Source organism: Erpetoichthys calabaricus, chromosome 2 (assembly GCF_900747795.2).
Source record: "Erpetoichthys calabaricus chromosome 2, fErpCal1.3, whole genome shotgun sequence".
In the NCBI taxonomy this organism is placed as follows: Eukaryota; Metazoa; Chordata; class Cladistia; order Polypteriformes; family Polypteridae; genus Erpetoichthys; species Erpetoichthys calabaricus.
The window spans coordinates 102,013,707-102,035,026 of record NC_041395.2 but is presented as its reverse complement, the minus strand read 5'-3'; the positions used below and the strand labels follow the sequence as shown (position 1 = coordinate 102,035,026).

At 39.1% G+C, this 21,320-nt stretch overlaps 1 protein-coding gene across 1 annotated transcript in view; it reads right to left on the bottom strand.

The window, feature by feature from the left end:
- Positions 1-18,390: 18,390 nt before the first annotated feature.
- The window catches only part of luzp2 (leucine zipper protein 2), a 709,194-nt gene continuing 706,264 nt past the window's right edge, over positions 18,391-21,320 (bottom strand). Inside the window, exon 12 of the mRNA XM_028794214.2 lies at positions 18,391-18,788. Within this exon, the coding sequence (XP_028650047.1) occupies positions 18,681-18,788 (108 nt within the window). The 3' untranslated portion in view covers positions 18,391-18,680. The remainder of the gene's footprint in view (positions 18,789-21,320) is intronic.

The window sequence follows — 21,320 nt, the reverse complement described above, 5'->3', positions numbered from 1 at the left end:
TCTATGAATCCTTATAAGGTTATAGAATATGAAAAAACAGAAACAAAAGACTTGGGGTCTCTGCAGGGCCATCTTAACGCATGGGCATGCTGGGCAGTTGCTGGGGGCCCTATGCTAATCTATGGATGTTGTGACTTGCTGAGTGGTTGTGCAGGTAGGGGTCCCAGTGCACTGCTTTGTCTGGGGGACTATAATGCTGGGTCTCGGTTCATCTGCTTTATTTTAAAGTATTTCTTTTTTAACAGATTTTTTGTCTAAAACTTTGCTGTGAATGTTAAAGTGCAGAATAATCACTGCATGTAAAGTTTAAATAATTGCACACCTGAAGATTTAATATTGAGCTGTTTAGAATGGTTAAAAATGTAATTTTGATGAAATGTGCTGTGAAAACAAGGGTTGTTTATTAATAAAGCAATAACTTCTCAATTTGCTATACTGTATATCAATAGTGCTAGATTGTCAGGTAATCTGGAATCCTTTAAATCATTACAGCAGGACTTGGACAGTATACAGGCTTGGGCAGATTTGTGGCAGATGAAATTTAATGTCAGTAAATGTAAAGTATTACACATAGGAAGTAAAAATGATTTAATGTCAGTACATGTAAAGTAGTACATGTATAAAGTAAATATGTTAAGCTTGAATACACAATGAGCGGTGGGAAAATCGAGAGTACACCTTATGAGAAGGATTTAGGAGTCATAGTGGACTCTAAGCTATCGACTTCCCGACAGTGTTCAGAAGCCATTAAGAAGGCTAACAGAATGTTAGGATATATAGCACGATGTGTGGAGTACAAGTCCAAGGAGGTTATGCTCAAGCTTTGTAATGCACTGGTGAGGCCTCATCTTGAGTACTGTGTGCAGGTTTGGTCTCCAGGCTACAAAAAGGACATATCAGCACTAGAAAAGGTCCAGAGAAGAGTGACTAGGCTGATTCAAGGGCTAAAGGGATAAATTGTGAAGAAACATTACAACAGCTGAGCCTTTTCAGTTTAAGCAAAAGAAGATTAAAAGGTGACACGATTGAAGTGCTTAAAATTAAGAAGGGAATTAGTACATTGGATCAAGACTGTTATTTTAAAATGAGTTCATCAAGAACACGGGGACACAGTTGGAAACTTGTTAAGGGTAAATTTTACACGAACATTAGGAAACATTTCTTCATACAGAGAACCACAGACACATGGAATTAGTTGCCAAGTAATGTAGTGGACAGTAAGATTTTAGGGACTTTCAAAACCCGACTTGGTGTTTATGTGAAAGTCAAAATTTTAGGGAATAAACATCTTTACCTTTCCTATAAACCATTACAGTCATCTCACCTAAAAAAGAAAGAATCACTAAGAAATACTTTTGATCAGCGATATTTGCCAAAGCGTTTTCTGCAGCAAATTTGCCATGTTCACAGGTGACATTGTTGGCTGAGTATTTTCCTGAAACTTCACTTTGTGGCCAGTTTAGACAAAGTTTTTTTTTTCTCAGTGCTATATAATGCTTTGTGAAGCCTGTATGAAATCACAGAGCTGTAGCAGGCAATGTTGGATAGGACGTCGCTAAGAATATTTAACACTGACCCTAACAGTGAGCTAAAAATTAGCGGAAGGCTTGCAAGTACATTTAAATATAAAATACTAGCTTATTACACAGTGGCTTCTCTCACTGAGTGCAAGGGAAAAAAATAAAATGTAGTCTATAAGTTATTAAACAGTAAAACAATAACATTTAAGAAGTAAAGATACACTGAGCACTACTGGAGTGGTTTCGGGTAAACTACTTTTTAAAGGCGCTATAACACAACAGGTAAGTAGTACTAACAGCAGCTAAAATGTATTTGGATCATTTCTCGGTAGTAGATCCCTTGTGAAAGGCGCTACACGACCGCTGTGGTATAGAAATTACATTTTCTATGTGATTGTCCAAAAATTTCTACCTGACAACCTTGCACTAATTGTCTGTGATTTACTTCTTAAAATAATTAATCACAAAAGCAACCTTGAATGTTGCAGGGTTTTAGTGACCCGAACTCACCTTAAGGAACAGTAAGTAATCGTGCAGGGCAATTTACAAACAGAGTCCTGCTTCGATGGTGCAGATTATATCCATTCACAAAGATTTCCACTCTCCCAGGAGCCGACGGGGCACAAACAGTGCGAGAAGAGAGGACACTGTGCGAAACTGTGAAGCTCTCGACCCGGCGGAGGAGCCCAACATTCCTTGCCTCCCAGCGTCCACTTTGTTCTCACGACCCCTTGCCGCTGAAGGCGGTCTCGTCTTCACATTGTTTACAGCTCGGCGCAGTTAAAAAGTAAAAAGACGCAAAACTGTTTTCCTCATCTCTTCTACTATTAAGTACTGCCAACTAAAAAAAAGTTACAATGTGGCAGTTTCCACAACAGTCACGTGGACGAATAAATAAAACTTCTCTGTCAGAACACGCCTGGCGGCGGATGGGTCAGCATTGTAGTCCAGAGAGGAGGGCTGGGAGAGGGCAACGCGGGGCGCACTTCTATGCTATAGATCGGCGTGTTTGTGTTTACTTCTTTTCAATATCAGTAAAACAACTCTCACACAAATAATAACAATTTCGTAAAGACGATATAAAAATGGCGTCCACAAACGAAGTGATTAGTTCCTGTATTATAATATATTCTGTGGTCATACGTAATTTCCATATCGTGTGGTCGTACGTAATTTCTGTTTCATACGTAATTTCCATATCGCGTGGTCATACATAATTTCCGTTTCAAACGCAAAAAGAATTTTATATATACTGTAGATGCACGCAGAAGGAAACTGGAAAAGTGTTCTTAAAAAGTGTTGTTCTGGAAAAGTGTTGGTCTTAAAGGTAATGTCTTTTGGTATGGACTTGTATGTGATCTTTATATAATATGGGCACCTACCCCTTTATTGGTATTACCCAGAATGCTGTGCAGTTCATGCCAAAAGGATAAAGTGAAGGATCCACATTCTTGTGCTTGAAAAAAACAAAACATACATTTCAGTTTGAGGTAGGCGAGTACCTGTTGTTGAATCTCTGTTGGGCAAGTCTTAGTAAATTTATGCTTCCTGTCTGCCATTGTCTGCAAGAAATTTTACTGTTCTGCTATTACATTAGTTAATTTTATCTTAGAAAGGCACGGTGGCACTGCATTTGGGACTGTTGCCTCACAGTTCTGGTCGCATTTTTGGCCACAATAATTGGTGCATCATAGTTGGCAGAGATTTTCCTAGTAATTAAAGACATTTTAAAGGCTATTGCACCATTATAACGCACTCAAAACTAATTGATTTTATTTTTTCCCATTGACTTGAATAAGGCAAAGGGAATTCGGCAGGATTTGCTCTTGACTACTGAGAAAGGATGCTGAGAGTAGAGCTTTATAATGTCTTAATTGAGTTTTCATCTTGCTATTCTCTAAAGTCTTTTTGTGCACATTACTATGGATTTCCTCTTGTATCTAAATACAGTGGTACCTCGGTATACATCCTTAATCCATTCCAGATCCTTTGACTTATACCAAACAGGACGTATACCAAACAAATTTTTCCCATAAGAAATAAAGGGAAAATGATTAATCCGTTCCCATGAAAAAAAATCCTATTGTTATTGGCATATTATATACATTGATGGGGTTGTATAAAATAATTTAAACACTGCTTAATGCTAAAATACATAAATACAAAAGCAATTAGATGAAATAAATTAAAATTTAACCTCACTTTACTTTTTAATAACGTCTTTTTTTTTCACAATCGTAGATACCGTCGTTCTCAGCATACGGTATGCAGCAGCCATGTCCCAGATACGCATGCCACCTTCATACTTCATACATCAATTCAAATTTACGCGAAAAAACACAAAATCACGTGAAAATTCACATAGAGTTATAGCCCGGATTGTTCACTGAATGCTAGCAACTGGCATACTGATGCTCATGGGCAGTCATGGCTTTGTCTCGAGAGAGGTAAACAAGGGTAGCACGCGGGTTGTTCACTGAATGCTAGCAACTGGCGTACTGACGCTCGTGGGCAGTGTAGGGTAGCACACAGTGTCCATTCTCCCATATGTCCTTATGGGGAGCCCTGAACCCGACACCAAGATGAGCTGACAAATGAGGACAATTCTCAAATGAAGCCACGGGATAGTGCAAGAATGCCAAGTGCTTTTATTTAAAACAAAAATCAGAGTCCAAACAAAAAGTGCAGTGCATCTGGTTTCCATAAATAATTATTTAATAAATATCCAAAAAAACAAGTGTTCTGTGGGGATAAAAACAACAATAAATAAATCAGATAAAATCCAAGGTTAAAAATGCAGTCTCACTCTTCCTGATCACAGCCCACCTGTGCAGGTGTGACTCACGCCAACTACCTCATTAACTTCCCTGCGGTCATGCAATCGTGCCCACTGAGAACGACACGGCTATACGGGTTAAAACCTGGCCCTTTTTTTGAAGCCGCAGACCCGCTATACCACACGCGGTGTTCTAGCACGCGAGTTGTATTCCAAACAAAGGTCGTACACCAAGTAAAATTTTTCGCGTCCAAACAGGACGTATACCAAGTTGGACTTATTCCAAAGCAGACGTATACCGACTCGTACCACTGTACATTTGTTAAGTTAACTGGTGTCTCTAAATTGGCCCAGCCTGAATGTGAAGGAGTTAATGATTATTTTCTGCAATGGACTACAATTCAAGATACCAGTTAACCAGAAAGTTATCAATAGCTTCACATAGCAGCTTTGGGTCATTGAAGACAACTTGACCAACGCTTTGTGAGAATATGAAGGGAGCAGGTTAAATGGGAAAGGGCTGCAGACCTGCCTCACAGGAGATCCTAGTTATTGTAATTACTGGATTCATCATTTTGTGTTGGTTTGGGGTTATAGGAAAATAAATGTTGAAACATTTATTCTGTGAACTTTGAGAAGTTGGACTTGCATCCTTTCCTCGAATTAAGAACGCTTAGCATGAAGGACCTTGGGCTTGCTGAACTCTTCTTACAAGTATATACTCTGTGACACCATTTCATTACTAGACAAAAGTTGAGTTCTACTAGAAAAACTGCAGTCCACAGGTTCCTAAGACAAAGCACAGGGTTGCCAGTAAGTTCAATAATGTTTCTTCTAGTTCTGTCTTTGGGGTCCACCAGTTTGGAAGATCAATTTCCTACCCGAGTTTCCAAGGATTGAATTTTAATCTTGTGCTGGCTTACTGATTTGAACATCAAACCCTGTTATTTATTATTTTGTTGTCTACATTTTCCACAATTCATTCTAAGTCTGCCTGGAAAGAGCATCAAATGGATGACAGCTGCTATCCCAAAAAATTATTTAAATCAGTAGAGAAACCATCTATGTTAGCATAATCAGCATCTTCCCCATCTCTGAAGATGGCTTTCTATGCAGGACTGAACAATTCACCCTGAAGCTTTATGTTTGCTACTACTATCCACTACTAAGTTTTAAACTATAATATAATTAAGATGTAAGAGGAAATAACAGTAAATACAGGCTAAAAATTCAAGGAATTCCTGAGAGCAGAAAACTCATTTGCTGCTGAAGATCACATGACTTTCAAAGGAAGGTTTTTTTTTTCCCCATATAGTTTTAGGACCAACTTAAAACCAGTAAAAGACTGCAGGAGTAAATTAATACACAGACAGCCTTGAGCAGGAAGCAGGGCACCATCCCAGTTTCTGCACTCACATCACCACATGCTAAAAACCAAAGTCACCTACACAAAACTACTTTTTATTGAATATACAATAAAGTTCCTTGAGTAAAAAATCAACTTTTTTTATCAATCAAACACAGTAGCATTGTGTGGAAGGCAGAAGTCAGTGTGTTTATGTTTGTATGTACTGGTATTTACTAAATTAAACACAAACAGCCATGAAGAAAAACACAAACTCCATATGGATAACAGCAGTGTACTTTTCAATTTCCTTAATATTTAGTAAGAGAATTCTATAATTTGCATACCAACCTCATCATGCGTTACTATATCTAAAATGTGACAATTTATCATTAACCTGCATACAGAGAAAAAAACAAAACATAAAAAAACAACCACCCACCCACACTCATTTGGAGCCAGTTTAACAGATAGAACAAAGTAACTGAACAAATTCTAACTGAATACAGTATATGTAATAAGGTATAATTTAAAATAGAGCACATTTCCAATAGAAGAAAAAAGAATAATGCACAAAAAATGTTGCCACCTTTTATATAATTGCATAAGAATATCTTTCAGTCTTTGGCTGTTACAATCATCAAGATATTGTAAGAGATTTATCAAGATGACTAAATGAAGATGAATTTCCCCTTGGGATTAATAAAATATCTATCTATCAAGATGTATCAGATGATCAGTGCCTTTGTGAATTCTGTCATTTGTGTGTATGAAACAAAACTCTAAAACATCCCTAACATGTGTGTGTTTCTGTAAGTCAGGAGTGTCAAACTCCAGGCCGGGAGGGTCACAGTGGCTGCAGGTTTTCATTCTAACCCTTTTCCTAATCAGTGACCAGTTTTCACTGCTAATTAACTTCTTTTCCCTTCATTTTAATAGCCCTGTTTTTAAGGATTTAATTCTCTGAATTGATTCTTTTCTTCAATGAATGACAGCCAAACAGAATTGAGATGTGAAATGAGCCGACAGATGACAAGCTAAACTGGCATTTCAAACTCCAACCATTTTCACTCCAACCAGTTTCTCAATGAGAAGCCAATTCTCGCTGTTAATTAAGCCCGTTATTTAATTCTGTAGCCTGTTGCTGCTCTCATTCTGCCACAGCAGACATTTTCAGAACTGTTCATTTTCTGTTGTTTCTAAGAACACGTGTTTTGGTGAGCAGACAGATCAACCTTACTGAGACCATCACTTTTTTTATTTTCAGATATTGTGTGATGGGCACAGATGAGCCGATCATGTGGCATCTTGTTTCTCATGATTGTTTGGCTGCTCATTAAGGAAAAAGAGACAACAAAGGGGCCTGAGTGAAGTTAATTACGACTAAAGCAAGTTAAGAAGTTAATTAGCAGCAAAAACTGGTCACTGATGAAGAAGATGGTTAGAATGAAAACCTGCAGCCACTGCGGCCCTCCAGGACTGGAGTTTGACATCCGTTGTGTAAATAATCAGTTGATGGTTGAAAAAGCATATTTGAAAACAGCACATCAATCAGTCATTGATTAGCCTTTGAGCAAATTTGAAACAGTCATAATGCAAATATACTAAATCTAATTCTTGGTCATGAGGTGATCCACCTACATGGCAAGAGCTAGCACTGGACAAGGGAACGAGTCAATTGCAGGGAAAGAGCAGAATGTAATCTTCATATGCTTAGAATGAAAGTATTTTCAGTCTGCCCACTGCTACATCATTGATTCAGTGCAATCACACACGAAAACAGAAATGTCAGTCATTTTATATGGTGTGGCAAGCGGCTGGGGGTGGCACCCAGCTGGGATGCCCAGAAGGACCGGAGGAGGGCTTGCACCACTTGCAGACCATGACAGGGTGACCACCCTGGTGGCTTTGGGGACCACGGGAACAGAGCTTAGAAGCTCAACCCTATAGGGGCCTGTGGTCACCGCCAGGGGGTGCCCCAATGCCTGAGGAGCCCTGGCCCTCCGCACTTCTGCCACACCCGGAAGTGCTGGGGGGAAGAAGAGCAGGGACACCCGGAGTGCTTCTGGTTGTGCAGTGTACTTCCGTCACACTTGGGAGTCCCGGCGGAAGCTAATTGGGAGGCACCTGGAGCACGTCCGGGTGTGTATAAAAGGGGCTGCCTCCCTCCATTCGACGGCTGGAGTTGGGTGGAAGTGGACAGAGCTCGGAGGAGAGGAGTGGAGATGGCCAGAAGACAGACAAAGGCATTGTGAAGAGGCCTGGACTTTGTGGGGGTATTGGGTTGTGTGTGTGCACTGTAAATAGTGTTATGATTAAACGTGTTTTGGTTGGTGAACCATTGGTGTCCGCCTGTCTGTGTCCGGGTCATATTCCACAATGGGTTCCAATCTAGTTCATGTCTGGGCCTTTTATAGAATATCATATCAGAACTTGTAGTTAATACATGATGATATTTAACCCAATATCTTAAGTGCCTTCTATTGCTTATGTGTGCTTGTAGACAGTGTTGTGTGCTTACAATGGGGCATCCACGTCACTCATATAAGGACTCCCCACTTTGAGAAATTAAATCTAAATCTACTCTTTTAAAAATAAAGGTACCAGAGTGGTTCATCAGAGCCTTATGCCACAGGAGACCAATTTTTGGCTCCCAAAAGACCCATCCACATGGAGGTTTCAGAAAGAACCTTTATTTATTATCTGCAACAGGCTCCATAACCAGGAATAGACAGTAACAGTTTGTGAAATACTGACAGCTCATTATTTTAACAGGATTCTCGCTACATAGAGTAACACAGGCTAGTTTAGTTTTTTAATTGGCTAGTGTCCTGCAAGGTAGCCTAATATTCTTTAAATACTTCTTTTTTATCTACATATTTGAAAGTTTTTCAAAGCACAAAAAAACAACTTCTTATGTTGTTAGGAAACTTTCCCAGAATGAAATGTTGTATGGTCAAGGAACGAGGAACATCACAACCCATTAACCATAAGATGCCATTAAAGAACCATTGTTTTTAGGAGTGTTGGGGGTGTTCCTGAACTCTCTCTCTAAACTTAATTAATTCTGAGGAAGCCAAAAATTATTATAAATAGGGTGTATTTATTAGAATATAAATAACACAAGGGATAAACACAATATATATACGAATTAAAAAAAAAAACAATTAAACTACTGTATCTTAATACACCTTACTAAACAGTGACTACACCCCTGTCTAATATGTGAAGCACATTCTATACTTTCTCAATAAAATATGCTGAAAGCACTTGTCTTACACACATCCTTTACCTTTATGACTTCCACCAGATAAAGTTTTACCAAACCCTTTGCTCCTAATTCCAAACTCCAATGTTTTCTGGCTATTAAACCCTGGACAGGGGCTACTTCAGGGACTCTGGAACTCCTGAGTGTGCTCTTTCAGAGTTCCTTTGAGTAGTCCCAGGTGTCCTAAGTCCCACATCCTGCTTAAATTGCTTGTTGATATCTGTTGACTTGTCCTATAAAAGTGTTTTTGCCCCCAATCTCTGAATGAATATTACTGACAAAGGCACACAATCTGATACTTGCCAGTTCACGTGCTATAGGAGCTCTTTTGCAGTCTGGCTTCTATACCTTATAAAAAAATTTTCATTTGCAATCTCTATTGGATCAACCATCTAAATGTGTAAAATGTTTTTATTTATATTAAACTTAAACATTTTTCAATAGCCAATCATCACCTTCTGCCCAAGTTTCAATTCTGTCTTGGTTCAACTGTCTAGGTCCATCTGTAATACAACTATATATGCATCTAATTTAACATGTAAAAAAATAATCTAAAATAATCTAATAATCTCACCACGGTCACACTTCCCTCGTACATATCCTGTACAACTCGTACATACTTCTCTGCCACTCCCGACTTCCTCATACAATACCACAGCTCCTTTCAAGTCATATGGTTTCTCCAGAGGCGTGACCACGGGGGGGCTGGGGTGGGCACTGCCCCCCCCCAGAGACAAGCCGTGCCCCCCCTGCGAAATGCTCTGTCTGTCCAATGAAAATTCTGGAGAAGAATAATATTTGATTTTAAAAACTGAGTTGCTTTCCAATCGGCCCATTTGAATTTGGGGCGTATCCATCAGTGTCTCCTCCACTAGACAGGCACCGTGCTGCTCACAGTTCACTTCGCAGCACGTTTTGAACCTGTTGACCGCATTCTTTAATTAAAACAGCGTATAAGTTCCATTCTTCTTTTATTTTCTGGTTGGTAACACCAAAGGCTATGCATAGGTGGCTTATTAAAAAGCAGACATCTTCAACCTCTGTCCCTCTGCAAGCTGCTGGCTCCATGGTGGAGCCAGCTCCATGGTTGCACTGCTGCTACCAACATGGAGCACAGCGCACCCACATCGGGAACTGAAACTTCACTTCACGGGCAACTGAAACTCCAAAAGATGTAGATAAGCCTACATAATCCTCCAGCTCTGCGCCCGTGTCGGGTACTCCAAACCTCTGCCTTCAACAAAATATACAGTCCGGTCCGCCTGACTTAAATATGGATAGCCCATCCCAGCCCATTTTAATTATTATCCCAAACGCACATTCGGAAAGACACTCAGATATTTTAGTGCAAGCTGGTATCAGTCTCGACCATGGCTTGAATATTCTGTTGTCCGTGATGGCAGCTTTTGCTTTGCCTGCCACAAATTTAGTGTTTCCAATTCGGACCGCGAGGACATATTCACCAAACACAGCTACACTAATTGGAAAAAAGCTCTAGAAAAAGATGATGGCGGCTTCCACAAACACGCGTCTAGTATCCCACACGTCAGAGCCATGTCTGCATCACAGCACTCATCATTGGTGTGTCTTCAGCTGCATGCGAAAGCTTTTTCTCTACTTTGAACCGCATTCTCACTCCACTCCGCCGAACAATGCTGCATTCAAGGAAGAGAAATTTAGTCATTCTGGCACATGAGAAAAACATCACAGAAAATCTAGACATGAATGAATTTATTTCAGAATTTGCCAAGAGTAACTGCAGACTGGTCCTGTAGATACTATCCAGGTTAAACACTGGAAACTGATGTCCTATAGCCTCCCATGACTACAATAAGCCACGTTTCTGTTCTTGCTCTCATATGTTGTATACATTTGACTTTATTGATATTTACCTTGTATATGTAGTTCTATATTTGATCACTAAAAATAATAATAATACAAGTTCCATTGCCTCTGTTAATTTTATTGAACAATAGGTTATGATTTATGCCACAATTTTTGCTTTTATATGTTTTATATAACTATGTTGTTATTATTATTTGACCCCCCTACAAAAATGGGGATGGATGGATGGATATTTTTTGCCCCCCGAGACAAGCCAAATGCCCACCCACACATGATGTTCTGGTCACACCTCTGCTTTCTCCAGGTCCACAAAGACACAATGCAACTCCTTCTGGCCTTCCCTAAACTTCTCCATCAACATCCTCAGAGCAAACATCACATCTATGGTTCTCTGTCTTGGCATGAAACCATACTTCTGCTCACTAATCATCACCTCACTTCTTAACCTAGCTTCCACTACTCTTTCCCATAACTTCATGCTGTGGCTCATCAATTTTATCCCCCTGTAGTTACTGCAGTCCTGCACATCCCCCTTATTCTTAAATATCGGCACCAGTACACTTCTTCTCCATCCATCCATCCATTTTCCAACCCGCTGAATCCGAACACAGGGTCACGGGGGTCTGCTGGAGCCAATCCCAGCCAACACAGGGCACAAGGCAGGAAACAATCTTGGGCAGGGTGCCAACCCACCGCAGGACACACACAAACACACCCACACACCAAGCACACACTAGGGACAATTTAGAATCGCCAATCCACCTAACCTGCATGTCTTTGGACTGTGGGAGGAAACCAGAGCGCCCGGAGGAAACCCACGCAGACACGGGGAGAACATGCAAACTCCACGCAGGGAGGACCCGGGAAGCGAACCCGGGTCCCCAGGTCTCCCAACTGCGAGGCAGCAGCGCTACCCACTGCGCCACTGTGCCGCCCCACTTCTTCTCCCTTAATACTATTATGGCTTTCTAAGAGCTTACTTCCTTCTAGGCCACAGCTGTAGTTTTCCTCATTAGTGTTCACTTATGTGATATCTGTAAAAGTTTTTACATCAGGCAACAGCTTGTTAACTGTGAATTAACTTCCTTTCTCACATACAGATTACAGGATGACTCACCAAGTACTCCTTACACTCTTACAGCTGACAAATGTTCTTGTCCAGTCAAACTCCCCATTACCAGATCCTTAAGCTATATTGTTTTTGTAGGTAGGAATTTTTACATGCCAGAAACAATTACTCACTAAATTGGAATTTACTGTTAACTTTCTATTTTTCTTACCTGTAAGATTTGAGTCTTCTAATGTTCTGGCATTTCCTCACTGGAAGAGTATTCATTTTTATTTAAAAATGTTCATGTTACCAATTCTCTCACAGGCTAATCTGATGCCACTGAGGCATTTGGTTCCTTAACACTTCTCTCAAGATATAGCATGGAAAAAATCATACAAACCCTTCTAGGCAGAAACTGGGAAAGTACTGGATAACTCTTTGATGGTAACCAAAATCCAAATACAACTTACAAACTATTGGATGGCAATTTAACCCCATTTAGGCCCATTGTATAAGATATTTTCTCAGGATGATCATTCCATCATTATAACAAAAATAACTGGTAAGAAATAGATAATTGCTGGTAAAACGGTATACTTAACCATTGTATCGTATCAGTGCAGGTTAACTCGAAATATGCAGCCATTGATTAAAAAGTTAAAAGTTACCAGTGTCCCAGTAAGCTCCTGTTCAGGCAGGACAGAAGCCATCACTATACCCTTTCCTATAATCGGCAGAAGGTAGTAAAAGAAAGTTAAGATTATTGTTTAGTGAGATAAAAAATATAGAATAATTCAGAGTAACTCTGGACTGTTTATTTGTATTTGTTTATTCCACCTTTCTTCATATATATATATATAGTTTCTGTGTTCTGCTACAAGAAAATCACTGGAAGAAATTTTCCTAAGTGTACATATTTGTTAGACATTACATCAAATGTTTCTGCTTAAATGCAAGAAAATCAGTAACCAAAAGAAACCAGCTTAATAGTAAAAAAAACCTATTAATTCTGACTAATTAAACCATTTAAAACTTCTAGAAACTTCTAGAATTAAAAATAAAAAAGTTCTTTACATTTATATAGCACTTTTCTCACTACTCAGACCGCTTTTTATAGTGAGTGGGGAGCCACTTCAAGCACCACTAATGTGTAGCATCCGCTTGGATGATGCAACAGCAGCCACTTCTGCACCAGTATGCTCACCACACATTAGCTGCTAGATGGTGAAGGGGTGAGAGAATAATGTAAGTGTCAGTTGCTATGTAAAAAAAAAAATACACACACACACACACATACATATATACAGTGTATATATATATATATATATATATATATATATATATATATATATTGTATATATGTATGTATGTATGTATGTATGTGTGTGTGTGGGTGTGCGTGCATGTGTGTGTGTGTGTGTGTTTTGGCAGCCTGAAATGAAATGGAGAAAACAGTAAAGGCCCTGGTTTCAGCTCACAATTCCTTACTTCACTAAACTAACTAACCAAATATTAACTAATTAACCTACATTCTAGAGGATAAAACACCACAGTACTATAACCAATAAGCAAAACTGAAAAAAAAAACTTTGAAAAACAAAACAAACAAGGAGCTCCAATTTCAAAAATACCCATGTCTAACAGCACTTGCAATTTATCTTCAATTTTTCAGAGAATAAAATAACATCAAAATGATGTGAGTCGAATATTTACAAGAACATGTGACCATGATCATTGTGCCACGTTACCACATCCTGTGTGGTCATAATGTGGTGGATATTTTGAAAGGACTAGAAGGAATACCAGCCCAAAAAAATACTGAAATGAAGATGGAGTTAATCAACAATAAAAAGGCACAAAATGCAACTCTAAAACAAAACAAAAAAAAACAGAAGTAATTTGGACTATATTCTATATGAAAAGGAAATAAAAGCATGTTATCAGATTAGAATGTCAATAGTCTTGTTAATCGTCTTTGCATGTTAAAAATAATGCTCCAGAGATTGTATCAGAATTAGTATTTAATAACCTGGAACCAAATACAAATACTGGATAATTATGTATCAAGAGTGCTCCAGAACAATTATATCTGGAAAGTGACATTTTTGGAAACTACTGAGAAATATCTGGTACAGGAATATTTAGGACATATAAAGCTAAAAAATAATTTGATGGTTTAGTTATAAACTGTGCTAACCCAGGCACAGGGGATGCACAAACCAGTGTGTTTCTTCATGCCGGTCCCAAGCCCGGATAATTGGGGAGGGTTACGTCAGGAAGGCCATCCGGTGTAAAATTTTGCCAAATCAATATGAGGACAACAATACAAATTTCCATACCGGATCGGTCAAACCCTGGGATAACAACGACTGCCACCAGTACTGTTAACCAATAGGTTGCTGGCAGAAATTGGGCTACTGTTGGCTGAAGAAGAAGAAGGAGAAGAAGAGGGGGGAGATGTGTCCGGGGGCAAGATGAGAGGAGGAAGGTAAAGAGAGTGGAATTGAAGGTATGAACTTTGAATGTTGGCAGTATGACTGGTAAGGGGAGAGAGTTATCAGATATGATGGAGAGAAGGAAGGTTTATATATTGTGCGTGCAAGAGACTAAATGGAAGGGGAGTAAGGCCTGGTGGAGTGGAGGTGGATTCAAATTGTTCTATCATGATGTGGATGGGAGGAGAAATGGGGTAGGGGTTATTCTGAAGGAACAACATGTCAGGAGTGTTTTGGAAGTGAAAAGAGTGTCAGGCAGAGTAATGATTATGAAACTGGAAATTGGAGATGTAATGATGAATGTTGTTAGTGCATATGCACCGCAAGTTGGGTGTGCAATGGGTGAGAAAGAAGATTTTTGGAGTGAGTTGGATGAAGTGATGAACAGTGTACCCAAGGGACAGAAAGTGGCAATTGGAGCGAATTTCAATGGGCATGTTGGTGAAGGGAACAGTGGAGACGAGGAGGTGATGGGTAGGTATGGTGTCAGAGGAATGAAGAAGGTCAGAGGATAGTGGATTTTGCCAAAAGGATGGACATGGCTGTGGTGAATACATATTTTAAGAAGAGGGAGGAACATAGGGTTACGTACAAGAGTGGAGGAAGATGCACACAGGTAGATTACATCCTATGCAAAAGAGTTGATCTGAAGGAGATTGAAGACTGAAAAGTGGTGTCAGGGGAAAGTGTAGTTAAGCAGCATAGGATGGTGGTCTGTATGATGACGTTGGAGATCAAGAAGAGGAAGAGAGTGAGGGCAGAGCCAAAGATCAAATGGTGGAAGTTGAAAAAGGAAGACTGCAAGGCTGAATTTAGGGAGGAGGTGAGACAGGCACTGGGTGGCAGTGAAGAGTTACCAGACAAATGGGAAACTACAGCAGATGTAGTAAGGGTGACAGCAAGAAGGGTGCTTGGCATGACATCTGGAAAGAGGAAGGAGGAAAAGGAAACCTGGTGGTGGAATGAGGAAATACAGGAGAGTATACAGAGGAAGAGGATGGCAAAGAAGAAGTTGGATAGTCAGAGAGATGCAGAAAGTAGACAAGAGTACAAGGAGATAAGGCGCAAGGTGAAGAGAGAAGTGGTGAAGGCTAAAGAAAAGGCGTATGATGAGCTGTATGAGAGGTTGGACACTAAGGAGGGAGAAAAGGACAGACAGAGGGACCGAACTGGGAAAGATGTGCAGCAGGTTAGAGAGATAAAGGATAAAGATGGAAACGTACTCACAAGCAAGGAGAGTGTGTTGAGCAGATGGAAAGAGTACTTTGAGAGGCTGATGAATGAAGAGAACGAGAGAGAGAAGAGGTTGGATGATGTGGAGATAGTGAATGAGGAAGTGCAACAGATTAGCAAGGAGGAAGTAAGGACAGCTATGAAGAGGATGAAAAATGGAAAGGCCGTTGGTCCAGATGACATACCCATGGAAGCATGGAGGTGTTTAGGAGAGATGGCAGTAGAGTTTTTAACCAGATTGTTTAATGGAATCTTGGAAACTGAGAGGATGCCTGAGGAGTGGAGAAGAAGTGTACTGGTTGCCGATATTTAAGAATATGGGGGATGTGCAGGACTGCAGTAACTACAGGGGGATAAAATTGATAAGCCACAGCATAAAGTTATGGGAAAGAGTAGTGGAAGCTAGGTTAAGAAGTGAGGCGATGATTAGTGAGCAGCAGTATGGTTTCATGCCAAGAAAGAGCACTACAGATGCAATGTTTGCTCTGAGGATGTTGATGGAGAAGTTTAGAGAAGGCCAGAAGGAGTTGCATTGCGTCTTTGTGGACCTGGAGAAAGCATATGACAGGGTGCCTCGAGAGGAGTTGTGGTATTGTATGAGGAAGTTGGGAGTGGCAGAGAAGTATGTAAGAGTTGTACAGGATATGTACGAGGGAAGTGTGACAGTGGTGAGGTCTGTGGTAGGAGTGACAGATGCATTCAAGTTGGAGGTGGGATTACATCAGGGATCGACTCTGAGCCCTTTCTTATTTGCAATGGTGATGGACAGGTTGACAGACGAGATTAGATAGGAGTCACTGTGGACTATGATGTTTGCTGATGACATTGTGATCTGTAGCGATAGTAGGGAGCAGGTTGAGGAGACCCTGGAGAGGTGGAGATATGCTCTAGAGAGGAGAGGAATGAAGGTCAGTAGGAACAAGACAGAATACATGTGTGTAAATGAGAGGGAGGTCAGTGGAATGGTGAGGATGCAGGGAGTAGAGTTGGCGAAGGTGGATGAGTTTAAATACTTGGGATCAACAGTACAGAGCAATGGGGATTGTGGAAGAGAGGTGAAAAAGAAAGTGCAGGCAGGGTGGAATGGGTGGAGAAGAGTGTCAGGAGTAATTTGTGACAGACGGGTATCAGCAAGAGTGAAAGGGAAGGTCTACAGGACGGTAGTGAGACCAGCTATGTTATATGGGTTGGAGACGGTGGCACTGACCAGAAAGCAGGAGACAGAGCTGGAGGTGGCAAAGTTAAAGATGCTAAGATTTGCACTGGATGTGACGAGGATGGATAGGATTAGAAATGAGTACATTAGAGGGTCAGCTCAGGTTGGACGGTTGGGACACAAAGTCAGAGAGGATTGCGTTGGTTTGGACATGTGCAGAGGAGAGATGCTGGGTATATTGGGAGAAGGATGCTAAGGATAGAGCTTCCAGGGAAGAGGAAAAGAGGAAGGCCTAAGCAAAGGTTTATGGATGTGGTGAGAGAGGACATGCAGGTGATGGGTGTAACAGAACAAGACGCAGAGGACAGAAAGATATGCAAGAAGATGATCTGCTGTGGCAAACCCTAGTGGGAGCAGCTGAAAGAAGAAGAAGTTATAAACTGTGATGCAAATGGAAAGTGTGGACAAAATTATTATAGTACTATTATAGTACATTCAACTGTTATAAAACGATTATGTTCATGTTCACCTTATTTTCTTTTTTTTTTTTATTATTATTATTTTTGTATTTAGGTATGTAGGTAGGTGATGACAGCTTGAGTTCACCTGAAAATCAAAGGGTCTTATATTCTTCAGTCTTTTAGCATTAGAAAAGTCTACTAGCAGCATTATTATACTGTTAATAGACTATTTTTTCCCAAAATATTTGCATTGATGTATTTAAAACAAGAGTTATTGAGTCTGGAAATAGAACATATTCTTAACTGCTAGACGAAGGAAGAAAACACCTATATGAAAATAACTAATTTGCCAAAAATTAAAGTCAAATGAACTTATTATATTCCCATGATTCTATGATGATACCTGTAGTCCCTCTTTACATAAGGCATTAACATGTCAGGATAGCACATGACAAGTAAATACCATATATAAATGCACATGGGCTTGGATTGTAAACATATCACCCAGGACACCTGCACATGTGGTCAGATACAGATATGACCATTTTTAAAACCAGTGTAAATGCAAAAGCTGATTATTAGGAAAGGTGACCTTGGATTTTGAATTTGGACAAAACCCGGACCCTGGAGACGCATTATAATGCCAGATGTAAATGTAATCTGGTAGGCTGTTATCTGGCTACATAATGGATGTTAATGCCAGGTGTAAAGAGAATGCATAAGAATTAACTTTCCAAATAGAAAAGGTTTAGGGGAGTAACAGAATATAAACATGCTAAACAGGTCAAACAGTTGAGAAGTTTGAAGAGCCACTTTTCTTTGAAATGATCACAAAGGAGTTACAGAGCAGCATATTTTCAATTCACTGTCATCAAGATCCATTCAATGGAATTTAATATGTGCATTTCTTCAAGTATTTGGATAAGGGGTACAAAGTTGTATAAAACATTGACATATTCATTTCATGAATAAGGGGTGATACAATACAAGCTCAAAATATATACAAAAAAGTCTATGAATTAATTTATTATATACTACCATTAAACAATATAATGTTGGAGTGAGATGCATCCTTAACATTCCACCAAGATAGAGTAAACCTGTTAGTTTTTCAGAACAATTTTGTAAAATGTTACTCCCGACTGAATTAAAAAGAATATAAAGTAAAAAATATGTAAAGTCCATTTTTCTGCTCTCATCCACACTATAATAACAAAAAAAAACACAAAACACATTGGCAAAAGGTTTCCAAATCATCTAGACTTTGTAAAAGTGATTTATTCCAATAAAATACATAAAGATACAATATTTCATTTTCACAAGGGTGAGTCCTCTTTAAAATGGTTAGGTTGTAAAATGTAAAGGGGTTGAAGAAGTGTGCAGTTTGAGAAGAAAAAGGTAGGGTCATGCGCTGATGTGTAGCTACATTTTTAATGTGAATGTGGTGAATGTAAATGACAGCATAACAGACTGAGTGCTCCCAATGTAAAATTCTGACGATATCTACAGATGGTTTCTTCCTATTGTGCATCAGTTCTTTTCCATTTCCTTTTTGGTGTCCAGATTTTCTGGTAGTGTTTTCGGATCTTCTGGAGAGTTTAAAATATCAGGTTTCTGCCATGGTGGACCTTGTGGATTCTGTGAAACAGATAGAAAAATAATAGAAATGTTTATTTTCATTGGCTCCAGCAGACCCCCGTGACCCTATAGTTAGGATATAGCGGGTTGGATAATGGATGGATGGATGGATGTTTATTTTCAATTTAATGTAATGCTTTCTGTACCAGCACAATGAAGTGTTACTTTTGTAGTCTACTAGACTACTCACTACAGTGAGTTGGGAAGTTGATGGAATCTTATAGAGAGTGCTGGAAGCTTGTTAAGATAATACAGTTGAGGGAACAATGGGCTAATAAATTGAGCACAATGATTGTACAACAGTACTTTATTTATTCTAAAAGCTGTTTGTCCCTTTTTGATAGTCTGAGATTTAATTCATTAGGCCCCTTTCATATTGTGTTTTGTGCTAGTCAAAAACTGCAGAGTAATCACGAAGAACGGTTGTGTAATTGGTGTCAGAAAAACAATGCTGGTTTCCAGCAATCTGCTGGTATCTGATCAAATGAAAGACTTTACTTGCTGCTTGCTTCCACATATGACATACCCAGCAAAAAGAAAATTCAATAGCATGTAATCTACCAACACTTTCACAACACGAACAATGGTTAGACGTTTAAGATTTTCATCACTGTATCAACAACTTCTCAAAATCTCTGAAATTGCTCAGGTTATTTTTTGGGACAAATCACTTTTAGATAGACTTTCACGTTGGACTAGTTATATTCACTGATCAAGATGCCAGATTGTGGCGATATATAGCATGTTGATTAGACATAGAAGTGCTCTGTACATGTGACAATAAACTTAAACTAATGCTGCTTTGTTTTGCTCAAGGATTTTGCTAAAGTAAATGGTTAATGAGCAGATTATATTAGTGCTCATACTGTTACTCACAAAATGTAATAATATGATTATGCACTTGGTGTTGAGCGGAATGGCACAGAGAAATATCTTGGTATTCATTTCAGTATACAGATCAAGGTGTGCAGAGCAGGCATCATGATTGTTACTTACGCACTACATCAATACTAGCAGTATTGTAGCACATTTTCACTAAATAAAGGTTTGTATTGTTTTATACTGTATATTGCCATTACAGTGTATTGCAAGCCTTAAGTAATGAGAGCAAACTAATTGTCCGTTCTTCTTACTCTGGTAAAGCCATTATTTAATTGACATACAAATGATGTAGATTAATGGCTATTATTTCTTTAAACACTGAATAGGTAACTTGACCACTGACAAGTCAGATTTGTCAGATACAGTTCCTCTTACAAGTATTATCAGGAATGCTATGGATAATCTGAAATGATCAATAAAATGCATTATAAAGTCCAGCGCCTCCTGACTCACTAGTACAAGATAAACCCACAAATATATACGGTTCAACTTGTCTTTATATCTTGTTTTTCAAATCATCAAGCGTGTGCCTGCCCAACCCCACCCCAGAATTTGGCCCTCTAGACCCGAAAAACTCATTTGTGGACCATTTCTGCAACATGTTTTGTGCAGGAAATAATATCCTTATAATAAAGACTAAACCAACAGGTGTCTTCAGTAAAAATGATCAGAAGTTCTTGACGCTGTACAGGCCACATCAAGCAACCCCAAGAGTTCACTCCCTAATGGAATACAAGGGGTAAAAGTTACTCTTTTTCATAAAATCTTCCAAAAGATATGGATCAGTAATATAGGCATGTGGAGTGTCGTTGTATGCCATTTTGAGGTTGCTGATCACTGATATGATACTATTTTTGATATATGATTCTTTGAAACAATGTCTGATATTTGATCCAATGTTTGAACCTGTGGCATCCTTGGCGTTATTCTGGGTGTGAAGAAACACAGGATGAATAAAGCACTCATTATATTAATACAGCTCTATTGATTTCTGAACACAGTTAGGACAAATAAAATGGTGTAATGAGAAATACAAATTATCTGTAAAACTTTCCTTCATTTGGATCACTGTTATTACAGGTACACATCCGTCATGTGACTATGAACAAACCAAACATTTTTTGAGTAGCAAAGATTAAATTTCATTCATTCTGTAAAAGTTTTCAGCTAGGTTGACAAATGGTAAACCTTTTTAACCTAAATTTCAAAGCTTAAATCACACGAACATGGATGTATTTGAAAAATTCCATTTTAAAGGTTTTCATCAAATATTGGGGCATTAATTGGGCATACAAAATTTGTCAGCCAGTTTTGAGGTTTGTTCATAGAGCCAACCTGAAGTAAACTGAAATGCAAAAAGAAAGGAAAAAACAAAGAATATGTGAAACATCAAAGTGGACATCTTGGTCAGCATAGAGAAGTTACTAACTAGTAAATGGTACCCAAACCTAAATATTCAGATATTTCAGGGCACCATTCTCATTAACTGATTCTGACAATTTAAAGTTCACCACTATCCCCACAGGACATGATCAGGACAAAACTGGACTGAAGTCAGTGCCATGTTACATTTAGAAAAGCTCTGTTTGCCCCTGTCACACTTTATACACTTTGACGAGCATTTTTGAAAGGATTTGTTTTTGGTGACAG